The sequence below is a fragment of the Mesoplodon densirostris genome, chromosome 2, assembly GCF_025265405.1.
Source record: "Mesoplodon densirostris isolate mMesDen1 chromosome 2, mMesDen1 primary haplotype, whole genome shotgun sequence".
Classification (NCBI taxonomy): Eukaryota; Metazoa; Chordata; class Mammalia; order Artiodactyla; family Ziphiidae; genus Mesoplodon; species Mesoplodon densirostris.
This window is the reverse complement of record NC_082662.1, coordinates 15446140-15462621: the sequence shown is the minus strand read 5'-3', so window position 1 is coordinate 15462621 and position 16482 is coordinate 15446140. Positions and strand designations below refer to the sequence as shown.

General features: G+C 46.9%; 1 protein-coding gene across 1 annotated transcript; it reads right to left on the bottom strand.

The window, feature by feature from the left end:
- Window positions 1-15878: 15878 nt before the first annotated feature.
- LOC132477792 (metallothionein-1E-like) lies at window positions 15879-16064 on the bottom strand. The gene has a single exon (XM_060080295.1). The coding sequence runs from the start codon at window positions 16062-16064 to the stop codon at window positions 15879-15881; it is 186 nt and encodes a 61-aa protein (XP_059936278.1).
- Window positions 16065-16482: the final 418 nt, after the last annotated feature.

The window sequence follows — 16482 nt, the reverse complement described above, 5'->3', positions numbered from 1 at the left end:
CTAAAACAAGAGCTCCTAATGGAAAGGGACTCTGCATTAGTTTTCTCTGGATCCCCAGAAGGTTTGCTGACTGATGGATGGACCAATTCAATGAATGAATGAATGAATGAATGAATGAATTAAGGCAGCCGGGAGGTTGCATTTGGACCCTCATCACGGTAGTGACCCTGTTCCTTTGCCCTGGACAGCCTAGAAGCCCTCCTGCCCCCTCCTTAGTCCCTGAGTTTCCAAAGAGGATTGCACACACCTGTGCAGGGTGGATTGTTCCATCAACTTTGTAAAAATATGCCAGAGACCTGGTGGAGCCCTGAGGCCCCTAGGAAAGGGTCCCACCTCTGCCAACAGGGATGCCATGCACTTCTCAGTGGGAATCACGTGGAACCCAAGAATGGGAGGGGTGATGGGGTGGCCTCTTCCTTCATGGGGGGCCCCACGCCTCTCCTCTCCTCTCCTCTGTACAGAAAACTGCACCTAGAAAGAGATAAAGGGGAAATGCATCCAAATAAAATAGCAATTGTCTTGGGAAGGGCTGGGGGGTGGAGTTAACATTATTACTTCTCTGTAGTTTCCAAAATTCCCACGCACGACCTTGATAATGAAGGAAACCTGCATAATTTCATAGTCCTGTGCAAAATCTCCCCTGGTTGTCCCCACATGGTCCTGCCCATCCCCTCGGGCTTAGTTTAATTTCTTGAGATTCACTGGAATTTGCTCCAGGCACTGCCAGTGAGCTGCCCATGGCTGCCCTATTCCCTGGTTGGTCTGAACTCTTCCGGGGGTGGGGGTAGGGGGTCCATTCCTTTCCCTGGTTGCTGGCACAGGGTCTATGTCAGGAATCAGCTCAAAAGAGCCACAGGGGTTACCTACTAAATGTTACTATCTGACTGCTACTCCCAAGGAGGGCTTCAACGATTCCAGTTTGCTCAGATCCTGGTGAAAGAAAAAGAGGGCAAAAGTTTCCCGCCCACTCTCATCTTGCAAATTCTCTCACCACCAAAATGGGTTTGGGCTTGTGTCTCCACTTGGGCCCCGAGATCTTTCTCTACTTCATTAATCCATTCATTCTTTCATTCACCCATATATTCAACATCAGACCACGCTCATCAGATCTACGGTGGATGGTCTAGTGTCACCATGACCGTCTCTTGACTGGCCTTGCTCACTGGTTTTCCTTTCTTGCCTCCTTAGACCGTTCTCTCCCAGAAAGATTCAGGGTACACCTCCTCCTCTGTGCCAGGTCCCATTCAAGGCCCAGAGGCCAAATATTAAATCAAGAAGGCTCTGGCTTGAAGGAATGCATCATCTGGTCAGGAAGAGAGATGGGCAAATGGATAATCCGGGTAAAATGTGTTAAGGAAAAGAATGAGCAGGGAGGAATGGCCTGCCAGGCTCTTCCAGGGTGCCCGGGAGGATCGGCCGGGGAAGGCAGGGAGGAAAGCCAGGGTGGGCCAGGGGACATCAGGGCTGGTGGGCTGGTTCTCGGGCTACCACCCCCACCAGGGTCGTTCTTCCCTCTTCTCCTCACCTCCTCCCGGAACCACTGTACCACGTCAGCAGGTGGGGGCAAAGTGAGAAGGGGAATTCTCAGCAGCCCACATGGGTGAAAGTTTGCTGTGTCCTAAAACTTGGCGCTAAAGTCAGATGTGCGGGATTATCTGTGAGCCTCACCATCCTGGCCTTACTGTAATCTCTCTTGTCCCAGCTTTGTCGCGGGGAGTTGATGTGATTATCCACGGTGTTGCTTTGGGCAGGACTTCAGCATTGCAGAGAAGCAGACCCCTTTGCCCTTCTCCATCCCCCTGTCCTCCTGCCCCTAGGTTAAGGGAGCTGATCCAGTGGGACACAACACATTAGCTGCCTGCAGAAGCTGCTGATGGAAATCCTCCACCGTCAGGTAACCCGCTTCCCAGAAGGATTTGTTTGTCTTTCAAAGAAGAAATAAATAGAAACTGATTCTTACACCCTATGGCGAGCTCCCATTCCCAGAAGGCACTGACCGGGTGTTCTGTGCAGAATCATGATATTGAGCTCTGGGGAGGGGTCTAGAAGCCCTAGCTGATGTGACCTGAGTTAGGACAAAGTGGAAAGAAGTCACAGTCCAGTAGGGAGGGGGCTGGGATTATGGCTAAGTCTCTTGGGTCCTGGTGACTACCTGTTGGCAAAATCTAATGTTTAGCCTGGTTTGGGCTCGGAAGGAAGTTGGAAGGACTTGGGGTTGGCCAGAGACCCCAGGAGTCCTGATCCGGGCTATAATGAGGATACCCCATCTTGAACAGGTCTTTGGGGAAAGGAGGTGGCAGGATGCCCAGTAGGCCCCTACCCTGGGACACCCCTCATGCCAGGCCTGGGGCCCACAAAGTTCTTGGCCTAGGACTGAGCTGCCCTGGCGATATCTGGGCTTGTGGCGGGGTTTTGCCAGAGAGATCTGAAAACATGATCGCCTGTGTGATTTTTGGGGCCCAGTGCAAAGTGAAAACGTGGGCCCCTGTCCCAAAGTAATTAAGAACTTCAGGATGACTAACACAGGACATGATACCAAGCATGGACCCTTCTGAGCACACGGCCCTGTGCACAGCTCCCACGCCCCCAAAACCCACTGTATTCTTTTCTTAGGGCTGCTGGAACAGAGTCCCACAAACCAGGTGGCTTTCAATAAGACACGTGTTGTCTCCCAGGTCTGGAGGCTAGAAGTGTTGGCAGGGTTGGTTCCTTCCGGGGATCTCGTGGAGAATCTGTCCCAGGCCTCGTCCCCAGCTGCTGGGGTCTCGCCGGCAGTCTGTGGCTTCCCTTGGCTGTAGCAGCCTCACCCTGATCTCCGTCTTCACATGTTGTCCCCTCCTGTGTGCCTCTGTATGTCTTTCGTCTGAGTGTGCCAGTTTCTGGGTCCAAATTTCCTCTTTTTAGAAGGCCACCAGGGACTTCCCTAGTGGCACAGTGGTTGGAACCCACCTGACAATGCAGGGGACACAGGTTCAAGCCCTGGTCCTGGAAGATCTCACATGCCGCGGAGCAACTAAGCCCATGTGCCAAAACTACTGAGCCTGCTCTCTAGAGCCTGTGAGCCACAACTATTGAGCCCGCGTGCTGCAACTACTGAAGCCCACGCACTGCAACTACTGAAGCCCGCGCACCTAGAACCCGTGCTCTGCAACAAGGGAAGCCACTGCAGTGAGAAGCCTGCGCACCGCAACAAAGAGCAGCCCCCGCTCACCGCCTGCGCGGTGAGAAAGCCTGCGCGCAGCAACGAAGACCAAATGTAGCCAAAAAATAAAAAAGGCCACCAGTTGTGTTGGATTAGGGCCCACTCTAATGACCCCATTTTATTTTTATTTGTTTTTATTAGTTTCTGCTTTATAACAAAGTGAATCAGTCATACATATACATCTGTTCCCATATCCCTTCACTCTTGCGTCTCCCTCCCTCCCACCCTCCCTATCCCACCCCTCCAGTCGGTCACAAAGCACCAAGCTGATCTCCCTGTGCTATGCGGCTGCTTCCCACTAGCTATCTATTTTACATTTGGTAGTGTGTATACGTCCATGCCACTCTCTCACTTTGTCCCAGCTTACCCTTCCCCCTCCCCATATCCTCAAGTCCATTCTCAAGTAGGTCTGTGTCTTTATTCCCGTTTTACTCCTAGGTTCTTCATGACATTTTTTTCTTAAATTCCATATATATGTGTTAGCATATGGTATTTGTCTTTCCCTTTCTGGCTTACTTCACTCTGTATGACAGACTCTAGGTCTATCCACCTCATTACAAATAGCTCAATTTCGTTTCTTTTTATGGCTGAGTAATATTCCATTGTATATATGTGCCACATCTTCTTTATCCATTCATCGGATGATGGACACTTAGGTTGTTTCCATCTCCGGGCTATTGTAAATAGAGCTGCAATGAACATTTTGGTACATGACTCTTTTTGAATTATGGTTTTCTCAGGGTGTATGCCCAGTAGTGGGATTGCTGGGTCATATGGTAGTTCTATTTGTAGTTTTTTAAGGAACCCCCATACTGTCTCCATAGTGGCTGTGCCAGTTCACATTCCCACCAGCAGTGCAAGAGTGTTCCCTTTTCTCCACACCCTCTCCAGCATTTATTGTTTCTAGATTTTTTGATGATGGCCATTCTGACTGGTGTGAGATGATATCTCATTGTAGTTTGGATTTGCATTTCTCTAATGATTAATGATGTTGAGCATTCTTTCATGTGTTTGTTGGCACTCTGTATATCTTCTTTGGAGAAATGTCTATTTAGGTCTTCTGCCCATTTTTGGATTGGGTTGTTTGTTTTTTTGCTATTGAGCTGCATGAGCTGCTTATAAATTTTGGAGATTAATCCTTTGTCAGTTGCTTTATTGGCAAATATTTTCTCCCATTCTGAGGGTTGTCTTTTGGTAATGACCCCATTTAACTTGCTTACCTCTGTAAACACCCTGTTTCCAAAGGTCATATTCTGAGATACTGGGGGTTAGTACTTTGGCATCTCTTTTTTGGGAAGACACAATTCAACCCATAACACTGGCCCTGTCGGAAGGTCGCCTCTGGTTCAGTTCAGCTGGCGGATATTAACTGACTTGTCTGTGCCCGGCTCCCTCCTGGGGCAGGTGAAGCTGCCCTGGACGAACTTCCTGTCCCCATGGAACCTCCTGGCAGGAGACAAAGTGGCCCCCAGGACCTGGTGGCCAGCAGGCCTCTGCCCTGTCTTTAAGGGCTGGGGGTTCCCCATGTGACTCTCTTGGGCGCACAGACCCTGTCTACCTCCCACCTCTGTCTATGTAACCCAGTGTAAGCCAGTCATCACCTGCCGGCTGCCGGCTCTGTTGCTGTGGTCCCTGCCCTGCATCAGTGTCCTCACTGCTCATCCTGTAAGGGGACTCTGCAAAGCAGCCATTGCCTGAGAGTGACAACTGATGTGTCCCTTTGTCCAAAAGGACGGTGTCCTGTGCTACCACTCACTAATCATTAACCTCGAGTTCCCCCTCCTCTTTTCCAATCTCAGTTTCTTCACCTTAAAATCGGGTCAGCAGGACCCGCCTCGTGGTTCTGTTGTGAGCTCTGGAGATTGTGTGTGTCGGAAGCTCGCAACAGAGCCTGGAGCTCTGGGGAACACGTCAGAGACAGCAGCTTGGAACCCCGTTCTCCGATATATTGGGGGGAAGCCAAAATCTGCCTCGGAGGACCAGAGGGCTTGCAAATGCCCCCACTTTGGGAAGGGAGCTGACGCGTTTGGGGGGTGACAGGTTGCAGGGGCGGGAGGATGAACCTGACGGGCAGGCAGTGTCCTTGGAGTGGACTGCGTTCAGGGCCCTGTACCTGACGTACACTTGGGGCTCTTGCTTTTGGCTCAAACCAGGGATGGTGTCATCCATTCTTTCTGAATGATTATTAATTACCTCTGAGAAAAATTGCCAGCTATAAGGTTTGAGGCTTTTCCTCCTATTTCTTTTCTTTCTCTTAATGAGTGTGATGGGCTCAGCAGAGCCTTGTGAGAGGGAAGCTCTTCCCTTTTTAGGGCAAGGCATCTCCCCTTCGTTGACTCATCTACCCCACTTCTGGCCCCCAAGCATGCACCTTGCCTGTTCAAATCGTCCCAGGCACCGCCCTTCCCTGGAAGGCTGGCCCCCACCTTTGTGTTTAAGAGGCTGAGTCATCAGTGAAGTCACCCCTTGGCTGGGTTCTCAGACAAGCACCTTCTTGCCTGGGATGCTCTGTTCCCACTGGCTCCCCGGCTGCACCCCGGTTCCACCCCGGCTGGTGCGCGGGCTGTGGGCCGGGACCCTGGGCTGGTGGTCGGTGAGCAGAGCTGGGCCCCAGGCCCATCAGGCCCCGCTGGCTTTCATCTGGCCCTTAACCCAACTGCTGTCAGCTGAAGGCTGCCTCTGGGCCCGGCCCCAGCGTGGGCACTGGGATCTGAAGATGAGAAGACCCTGTGCCTGTGGGGCTGGGAGGAATGTGCACATAGAGATTTCCACTCATTGAACTATTTGTGCCAGACTCTGTTGGTACACTTAGGGGGCAACACCCGACTGCCCTGGAGGTCAGGGACGGTGATTCTGGAAATGAGTCTTGAAGGCTGTATCGGAGGCTGCCAGAAAATGGGAGGGGACACATCAGAGGGAACAGCATCAATCAGAGGGAACGGCATGTGCAAAGGTCCAGAGACACGTTTGGGGGAGCCAAAGCAGTTTTTGTGATGGAAGAGATGAAGGGGGAGGTGGCAGGACTTGGACAGTGGTGGGCTCTCTGTCACACCAACGAGCTCAAACCAGGACAATGGGGACCACAGAAGGGTCTGAAGCATGGGAGTGACATGACCAGGGTCAGGTTTTAGGCAGTGATGCCGGTAGCAAGGTGGGAAGGATGGACAGAGGGTGGAGACAGGTGGCGGGAAGCCCAGTTGGCAGCTGGCATGATAGTCCAGGGGAGGTAGAGAGTTCTGGACCAGGATGGGGCAGGGGGACAGAGAGGAGGGTCGGGTTCCTGTGAACTCAGGGCCCCTGGTCCCTGAAAGCAGCGTTGCCTTTTGCAGCTGGTGGTGCCCTTCCCTCATTTCTGGCCGCGGTGCCCCTTCTCCATGACATCTTCCTGTAGGTTGGCCAGTCGGCGTGGCTCCCCTTACATCATGTGACCTAAAGCGCGTTCAGGTCCACCCTCTGGTCTGCATCTCCCACCTGCCCTCCTGTGCATTGAGGGGAGTGTGGGGCACCCCCGAGATGGACGCGGGCTCTGGCGAGCAGAGGCTGAGAGGTTCCCCAGAACCCCTGCTCCTAAGAGGTGGTGGACCCTACACCAGGTCTCTGTACTCCTAGCCCTGGGCTCTCCCCCGTCGCTGAAGCAACCCCCTTCCTTGGATACCTACTGTCTGCACAGTGGGATACAGGCTTCTGAGTCAGATGGCACAGGTGCAGGTCTGGGGTTTCCTACTCCCAGACTGTGTGACCCTGGGCAAGTAACTTGACTGCTCTGTGCTTTAGGTCCCTTACCTGTAAAGTGGGGATATTCTCATTGGGCATATGTGAGACTGAAATGAGGTCACGAAGCCTGTGCATGGTCGATACATGAAACGATGTGTTATCATTGTGATCGAAGCCCCCGGCCACCCCCCCTTTGCTGGCCTACAAATATTGGAGCATCTTAGGATATGCGGAGGACGCCCCTCTCCTGACCTCCAGGGGCATGTCTGCTGGGACATCAAACACCCATCTGGAAAGTGAGGAACTGTCCCTCCAGGAGTTTCTAAATAGCGGCTGCCCTCATGCAGGACAAACGTCTGGTGACTGGCCGAGCCAGTGTCGCCTGCCTGAAGACCCATCCAAATGCTCAGCGGCTAAAGGCTGCTGTATCGCCTGCACCCGACTCCCAGCAAATGGGCTCCCTGTTCAGTCTGACTGCGTCTGCTCTCAAAATCAGCCTTGGGGTCAAAGCAGGCGCCTGTCTGTGCTTCCATTTCTCTTCTCCCCCAGCCCTCACTGCAGAGAAGTGGGATAAATATGTAATAAAATCATCAGCAAGAAATGTTTCTCCGTGTCTGCTCTAGGAGGGGTGCCTTGTAGCCAGGCACTAAGATTCATCCCTTCATTAGCCTTTTCATCTCTTTTAATAAACTGAATGAGGGTTTGGAGGCAGCAACTCATCTGCCCTCGATAAATATACCAAAGAGATCATTAGGCTCATACAGTGCAGTGCAACGCAGCCACAAAAGTGACATCCTCCACCTGTATTCAGCAGCGTGGAGCTAGATCCACATTATTTTGTTAACTGAAAAAGCCAGTTATTAAACAGTAATGTAAGAACATAATCCTATTTTGGAAAAATATACATAATACACATGCCCAGAAGGAGTCTAGAGACAAACACACCAAAATGTTGGCAGTGGTTATTTCTGGAAGGAGAGTTTAAGGTGATTTCCATTTTCTTATCTGTATGTTTGTGGGTTATCTAGAATTGGGGTTTTTGTGCAGCCCATGAGCTGAGAATGACTTCTACATTTTTACAGAGAATTAAGAACAAGCAAACAAAAATCAGAAGACTATGCTGTAGAGAGCACATGTGAGCCACAAAACCTAAATTATTTAGGGCTCTTTACAGAAAAAGTTCACCAGCCTTTGGTCTAGAAAAAAAAATTAACATGAGCATGTATTACTGCTATAAAAGTAAAAGCAGCAAGTTTTCCTTTTTGGGAGGTAGTAAATGTCCCCTTAGCAAACAGATGCATCTAGAATAATTTATTTGTATTCAATAACACACCTATGGGTTGGGAACCACCCTAGACTCATCCCTACCTCCTCCTTCCCTCCTTCTCTCCCTCCTTCCTTCCCTCCCCCGCTCCCTTTCGTCTCCCTCTTTCCCTGCTCCCTCTCTCCCATCTCCCAACTTTTCCTGAGCACCTTCTATGTCCCAGAGGCTCACAATCCAGGGGGGAGACAGACCGAGGATCAAGTCACCACGACACTTTGGCCTGATGCCACAGTGTACCTGCGGGCCTTCCCGGGCAAGGGGTCATGGGCTGGGGGCTGGGAGCACTGGCTTTGCCCGGGATGGCGAAGGTGCTCCAAGGAGGACTTCGCTTGGGGTCTCCTACGATCACCCAGGACCCAGGACAGGCCCTCAGAAAGGTGATTCAAAACACCAGGCCACCTTGGCCAGAGTCCCCCGGATCAAGGTGACCAGGGGTGGTTTGGGGACCAAGAAGGGGCTTGTTTGAGGATTTCGAGTCGAAAGTCAACACGTGGAAAACAAGTGGAATCTTGAGGTGGCAGGAGACCTGCCTGGCCAAAGGGCAGATGAAATGGGGCTTGGAAAGGCTTTTGGGGGCAGCAGAAGGTTGTGACTGGGGGTGGGGGGGAACGCCCTTGGGGAGCAGGCAGTGGATGCCAGGTGAGGAGTTGGGCTTTGTCCTGGAGTGATGGGGAGCCCCCCAGGGGTCTGTGGAGTGAGGACAGATGTGGGCAGCCCCACGTGGGCCGGGTGGTATGGGGCGGGGCCGGAGGCAGGGAGGCCAGAAGGCTGGCACAATCATGACCCACTCCCCACCCGGCCGGCTTCCTGCAGCTGTGTCCAGAAGGCCCACACCTCCCTCCTGCCAGCTCTCCCATCGACTCCGTCAAACCAGTAGAAGGACTGGGAAATGACTGTGGGGCATGGGGTGGGAAGTGCCCAGGGACACCACTTCCTTCCTCTTAGCTTCTGATCTAACTTTCAGCACATCTTTCTAGCCTTAGTCACACTCGAGATGATTGTGCCGGTCCTTAGCACCAGGGGAACGGAGGCAGGGGGCCAAGCTAGCTGGGGGCTCTCACCGCACACTGCCCACTTGCTGCTCCCTTTCCTGGTTCTGGGATTTAGGGAATAAGCCAAACGAGCAGGCCAGGCCCAGCCTCACTGCACCGGGATTTCTGAACACCTCTTAGCTAGGTGTGGTACTGGGCTCAGGCCAGGCAGACCATGGTGGGAATCCCAGTTCTGCCTCTCTGTGTGACCCTGGGCAAGTCACTCCCCCTCTCTGGACCTCGGTTGCCTGATCCTTAAAAATTACTCACCATATAAGAACCAAAGGCTCTAACGCCCACAAATTACAGAGTAGGCTTGCAATCAACATTCCTTCCCTCCTTTGCAGGCTTATAAGGCAACTAGGTGAAGCCTAGGCTCTGCCCTCAGGGGGTTGTTACCTGTGGAGCCAGGACAAAGCACACTGAGACAATTAGACAAAATAAGGGAGCTGAATAACATCATAAGCTGTTGCCCTGCCCTAGCACACGTGGCAGTTTGTACCTCGGACCTCTGTGGTTCTTTTGCGGCATTGCTCACACAGGGCTCCTGTTCAGTTCCTTGAACACACCAGGTCCTGCCACAGGGCCTTTGTATAGGTGGTTTTCTCCACCTGCAATGCTCTCCTTCTTGCTATCTACCTCTGCCACCTACCCCACCGAGATCAAGGAACTCTCTAGGCAAGACTAAATTTTAATACACTTTAATTAAAAAAGAAATGATGGCCACCCGGCACCTGGATGGGCAGGAAGAGGAGGAAGAGTGCCAGTCTGATGTCCCCACTGTCTCAGCTCTGAGGAGGCACCTTGCTTCCGGGGAGGGCTGGCCTCTCCCGGAAAGGGTTGATGGCTCCCTTCTCTGTGTGCCTGAAGAACTTGGAACTCTCCTGAAGCCTGGCCACGTTGCTTTGCAATGACTGGCTCACAGGCCTTTCTGCCCCACTGGACTGGGTGCCGTCTCCATGGCAGCTCATCTTCCCAGTCAATCTCGCCCAGGAGGCTGGCAGTCTGTAGCACACAGATGTCAACCCAAATGTGAATTATGGGTCAGAGCATCGCTCCTGGTTCCCACAATGCTTAACTCCACAACAATTTTCTTGTCTTCTGTTGTTTTTTTTTCACAGCTTTACTGAGGTATAATTTGCATTCCGTACATTTCACCCATTTTAAGCATACAGTTCAATGAATTTCGGTAAATATATACACTTGTGCATCCACACCCACAATCAAGGTTTAACACACTTCTGGCACTGCCAACGTTCCCTTGTATCTCTTTGCAGTACATCTCCAGCCCCAGGTAACCACTGATGTGATTTCTGTCACTGTAATTTTGCTTTTCATAGCATTTCATATCAAGGAAATCAGATAGTATGTGGACTTTGGTGTCTGGCTTTCTTTGCTGACTATAACGTTTTTGAGGTTCATCCACATTGTAGCACATATCAGTGTTTTTTTTTCCCTTTTAATTATTGAATGGTATTCCATAGTATGGATGTATACATTTTTGTCCAGCATTCTCCTGTTGGAGGACGTTTAGGTTGAATCCATTTCTTTGGATTTAATGAATAATACTGCTGTGATCATTGGCATACAAATATTTGTGTGGACGTCTGTTTTCAATTTGCTTAGGTGGATATTTAGGGCTAGAATTACTAGATCATGAGATAAAATGCTTTTTAGGAAGCCCGTCAAGCAGTTTGTCTAAGTGGTTGTACCACTATGCATTCCCACCAGCAATGCACAGGGTACCAGTTTCCCTATATCCTCACCATCATCCCCAAAGTTTCCTGTGTTCCTCTGTATGTTCCATTATAGTTTTCATCTCAAAATTTGATTTGGGTCTTTTAAAATTGACATCTAACACTATATTATTAGTTGCAAGTGTACAATATAACCTGGTATAGTCAGGTGTTTTGGTTTGCTTTTAATCTTACCCATTCTAATGGGTGCATAGTGGTACCATGTTGAATAGAAGTGGTGAGAGCAGACGTCCTTGTTTTGTTCCTGGTTTGAGGTAGCGAGCATTGTCTTTCAACATTAAATGTGATGCTAGCTGTGGGTTTTTCACAGATGCTCTTTTTGTTTGTTTGTTTTGCGGTACGCGGGCCTCTCACTGTTGTGGCCTCTCCCGTTGTGGAGCACAGGCTCCGGACACGCAGGCTCAGCGGCCATGGCTCACGGGCCCAGCTGCTCCGCGGCATGTGGGATCTTCCCGGACAGGTGCACGAACTCGTGTCCCCTGCATCGGCAGGCGGACTCTCAACCACTGCGCCACCAGGGAAGCCCCCTCACAGATGCTCTTTATTACACTCAGGAAGTTCCCTTCTATTCTAGTTTGCTGAGAGTTTTTATTGTGAATAAATGCTGACAAATGCTTTTCCTGCATCTACTGAGGTGATTATATGATTTTTCTCCTTTGATAATATGGTGTAATATATTTACTGATGCTTGGATGTTATGCTAAACTTGCATTCTGAGATGAACCTCAAACAACCATGATGTATTATCCTCTGTATATATTGCTGGGCTTGATTTGTTAATACTTTAAAAATAGTTTTGTATCCATGTTCATGAGAAGTATGTATCTATAGGATTTTTTTCCTTGTGATTTCTTTGTCTGGCTTTGCTATCAGGATAATACCAGCCTCATGAAATGAATTGGGAAATGCTTCTTGTATTTTCTGAGCTTCTGCAGAATTGGTAGGATTTCTCCCTTACGTATTTGATTAGGATTCACCAGTGAAAGTCATCTGGGCCTGACCTTTTCTTTGTGGGAAGGTTTTTAATTACCAATTCAAAATTTTAACTTCATATTGGTATATTAAGATCTTCTCTTTCTTCTTGAGTCAGTTTTGGTAATTTTTATCTTTTGAGAAATTTGTCCATTTCCTTTACGTTTTCAAATTTCTTGGCATAAAGTCCATAATATTCTCTTGCTGTCTTTTTTCTTCTCTTGTTTATATTTCTTCCATAAAAGATTTACTGAGCCATAATTAACATACAATAAACTACATATTTTAGGGGGTATAATTTTATACATTTTGACATATATATACACTAGTGAAACCTTTACCACATCAAGATGAGAACAAATCCACAACCCCAAAAGTTTCCTGTGTCCCTTTGTATATTGCATTATAGTTTTCATCTCGTAAAATTTGACTTGAGTCGTTTTGAATTTTGAGGTAAAATTGAGATATAACATTATATTAGTTTCAAGTATACAATGTAATGATTCAATATTATATATACTGCGAATTGATCATCACAAGTCTAGTTAATATCCATCACCATACATAGTTACAATTGTTTTTCTTGTGATGAGAGCATTTAAGATTTAATCTATTAACAAATTTGAAATATGCAGTACAGTATTATTCACTATAGTTACCCTGCTGTGCATCTTTTTTAGATCTTCCAGTTTATACTGGAAATTTTAGTTTCATTGATTTTCTTAATTGTTTCTATTTTATTAATTTCTGCTCTTCCCTTTATTACTTCCATTCTTGTACTTAATTTGGGTTTAATTTCTTCTCCTTTTCTAGCTTCTTAGGGTGGAAACTTAGATAATTATTTTTTATACCTTTTTTTTCCTAATATAAGCATTTAAAGATATAAATTTCCCTCTAAACACTGCTTTAATTAAACCCTGCACATTTTGATATGTTTTTAAAATTTTCCTTCAGGTCCAGATATTTTTCTAATTTCCTTTGTGATGTCTTTTTTTTTTTTTTTTTTTTTTTTTTGCGATACGTGGGCCTCTCACTGTTGTGGCCTCTCCCGCTGCGGAGCACAGGCTCCGGACGCGCAGGCTCAGCGGCCGTGGCCCACGGGCCCAGCCGCTCCGCGGCATGTGGGATCCTCCCAGACCGGGGCACGAACCCGTGTCCCCTGCATCGGCAGGCGTACCCTCCACCACTGCGCCACCAGGGAAGCCCTGTGATGTCTTTTTTTGAGCATGAGTTATTTAGAAGCATTATGTTTAACTTCTAGGTATTTGATGGGGGAGGGTTCCCACATTTCTTTCTGCATTAATTTCTACTTTAATTCTTTTGTGTTTAAGGAGTATACTCTGTATGATTTCAATCCTTTTAAACATGCTGAGACTTACTTTGGGCCCAATACTTGGTATATTCTGGTGAAGGCTCCATGTACACTTTAAAAGAATGTATATTCTGCTTTTGTTAGGTGGAGTCTTATAAAGGTCAATTAGGTAAATTTTCTTGATAGTGTTATTCAAATGTTCTGTATCCTTCCTGATTTTCTGACTACTTTTTCTATCAATTACTGAGAGGAGTATTAAAATCTTCATGTATTTTGGGCCATTTTTATCATAGACATATACATTTATAATTGTTATATCCTTATACCATATTGACCTTGTAGTCTTTATGAAATGTTCTTCTTTGTCTACAGTAATAATCTTTTGTTTGTTATTAATATGACCAGTCCAGCCCTCTCATGGTTTTGTTTGCATGGTATATCCTTTCCTATCCTTTTACTTTGTTGTACACAGCATATAGTTGGATCTTGCTTTTTAATCCAGTCTAAGACACCTCTGCCTTTTGAAGGAAGGTTTAGTTCATTCACATTTAATGTATTACTGATGTGGTTAGAGTTGGTCTGCAATTTTGCTGTTTGTTTTCTACTTGTTTCACCTCTTGTTGTTCCTGTTCCTTATATATTGCCTTCTTTGTGTTAAACAAATCTTTTTTTTATTGAAGTATAATTGATTTGAAATGTTGTGTTAATTTCTGTTGTATAGCAAAGTGATTCAGTTATACATATATATACATTCTTTTTTTATATTCTTTTCCATTACGGTTTATCACAGGATATTGAATATAGTTCCCTGTGCTATACAGTAGGACCTTGTTTATCTATTCTGTATATAACAGTTTACATCTGCTAACCTCAGCCTCCCAATCCATCCCTCCCTACCACACCCCCCTCCCCCTTGGCAACCACAAGTCTGTTCTCTATGTCTGTGAGTCTGTTTCTGTTTTGTAGATAGGTTCATTTGTGTCATATTTTAGATTCCACATATAAGTGATATCATATGGTATTTGTCCTTCTCTTTCTGACTTACTTCACTTAGTATGATAATCTCTATGTCCACCCATGTTGCTTCAAATGGCATTATTTCACTCTTTTTTATTGCTGAGTAGTATTCCAATTCCACATTGTATATATGTATCACATCTTCTTTATCCATCCATCTCTTGATGGACATTTAGGTTGTTTCTATGTCTTGGCTATTGTGAATAGTGCTGCTACGAACATACTGGTGCATGTATCCTTTTGATTATAGTTTTGTCTGGTTATATGCCCAGTAGTGGGATTGCTGCATCATATGGTAGCTCTATTTTTAGTTTTCTGAGGACCCTCCATACTATTTTCCATAGTGGCTGCACCAACTTACATTCCCACCAACAGTGTAGGAGGGTTCCTTTTCTCCACACCCTCTCCAGAATTTGTTGTTTGTAGACTTTTTAATGTTGGCCATTCTGACCGGTGTGAGGTGGTACCTCATTATTGTTTTGATTTGCATTTCTCTAATAATTAGCAATGTTGAGCATCTTTTCATGTGTACATTGGCCATACGTATTTCTTCTTTGGAGAAATGTCTATTAGGTCTTTTGCCCATTTTTCGATTGGGTTGTTTGTTTTTTTGTTGTTGAGTTGTATGTGCTGTTTGCATATTTTGGAAATTAAGTCCTTGTCAGTCCCATTGTTTGCAAATATTTTCTCCCATTCCATAGGTTGTTTTTTTTTTTATGTTTTTTGTTTATGGTTACATTTGCTGTGCAAAAACTTGTAAGTTTGATTAGGCTCCATTTGTTTATTTTTGTTTATATTTCTAGTGCTTTGAGAGACTGACCTAAGGAAACATTGGTATGATTTATGTCAGAGAATGTTTTGCCTATGATCTCTTCTAGGAGTTTCATGGTGTCATGTCTTATGTTTAAGTCTTTAAGCCATTTTGAGTTTATTTTTGTGTATGGTGTGAGGGTTTGTTCTAACTTCACTGATTTACATGTGGCTGTTCAACTTTCCCAACACCACTTGCTGAAGAGACTGTCTTTTTCTCATTGTATATTCTTGCCTCCTTTGTTGAAGATTAATTGACCATAGGTGTGTTGGTTTATTTCTGGGCTCTCTATTCTGTTCCATTGATCCATATGTCTGTTTTTGTGCCAATACCATGCTGTTTTGATAACTGGAGCTTTGTAGAATTGTCTGAAGTCTGAGAGGGTTATGCCTCCTGCTTTGTTCTTTTTCCTCAGGATTGCTTTGGCAATTCTGAGTCTTTTATGGTTCCATATAAATTTTAGGATTATTTGTTCTAGTTCTGTGAAAAATGTCATGGGTAATCTGGTAGGTATTGCATTAAATCTGTAGATTGCTTTTGGTAGTACGGCCATTTTAACAATATATAAATATTTTTTAAATAGATCTTTTTTTTAAAGCCAACCACATTTATTATCATTCTTGTATTTTATAGGACAAAAAAAAAAGAGGAATGTAACAAACGTGTCAGGTTGTATAAAAAAAATGCAGGTTTGTGCACATTGCTCTATTTACACCTGGGAGCAGGCTCTCCCCTCCTTCAGGTGCAGCAGCTGCCCTCGTCCAAGGCCCCTTTGCAGACACAGCCCTGGGAACACTTGGCATAGCTCACGGGGCAGCAGGAGCAGCAGCTCTTCTTGAAGGATGTGCATTTGCACTCTTTGCATTTGCAGGAGCCGGCACACATGCAGGATCCACCTGTGGTGCAGGAGCAGTTGGGATCCATGGTGAGAGGAAGCAGAGGCTGGGGTCCAGAGACTGCAGCACAAAAGATGGCAAGGACGTCGAGGGTCATGCTTAAATAGCTCTTTACTGGAGTATAATTGCTTCACAGTACTGTGTTAGTTTCTGCTGTACACCAAAGCAAATAGGCCATATGCCTACACATGTTCCCATATCCCTTCCCTCTTGAGCCTCCCTCCCACCCTCCCTATCCCAACCCTCTAGGTCATTGCAAAGCACAGAGCTGATCTCCCTGTGCTATGCTGCTGCTTCCCACTAGCTAACTATTTCCATTCAGTAGTGTACGTATGTCGATGCTACTCTCACTTCACCCCAGCTTCACCCTCCCACCCCGTGTCCTCAAGTCCATTCTCTATGTCTTGCTCTTTACTCCTGCCCTGTAACTAGGTTCATCAGTACCA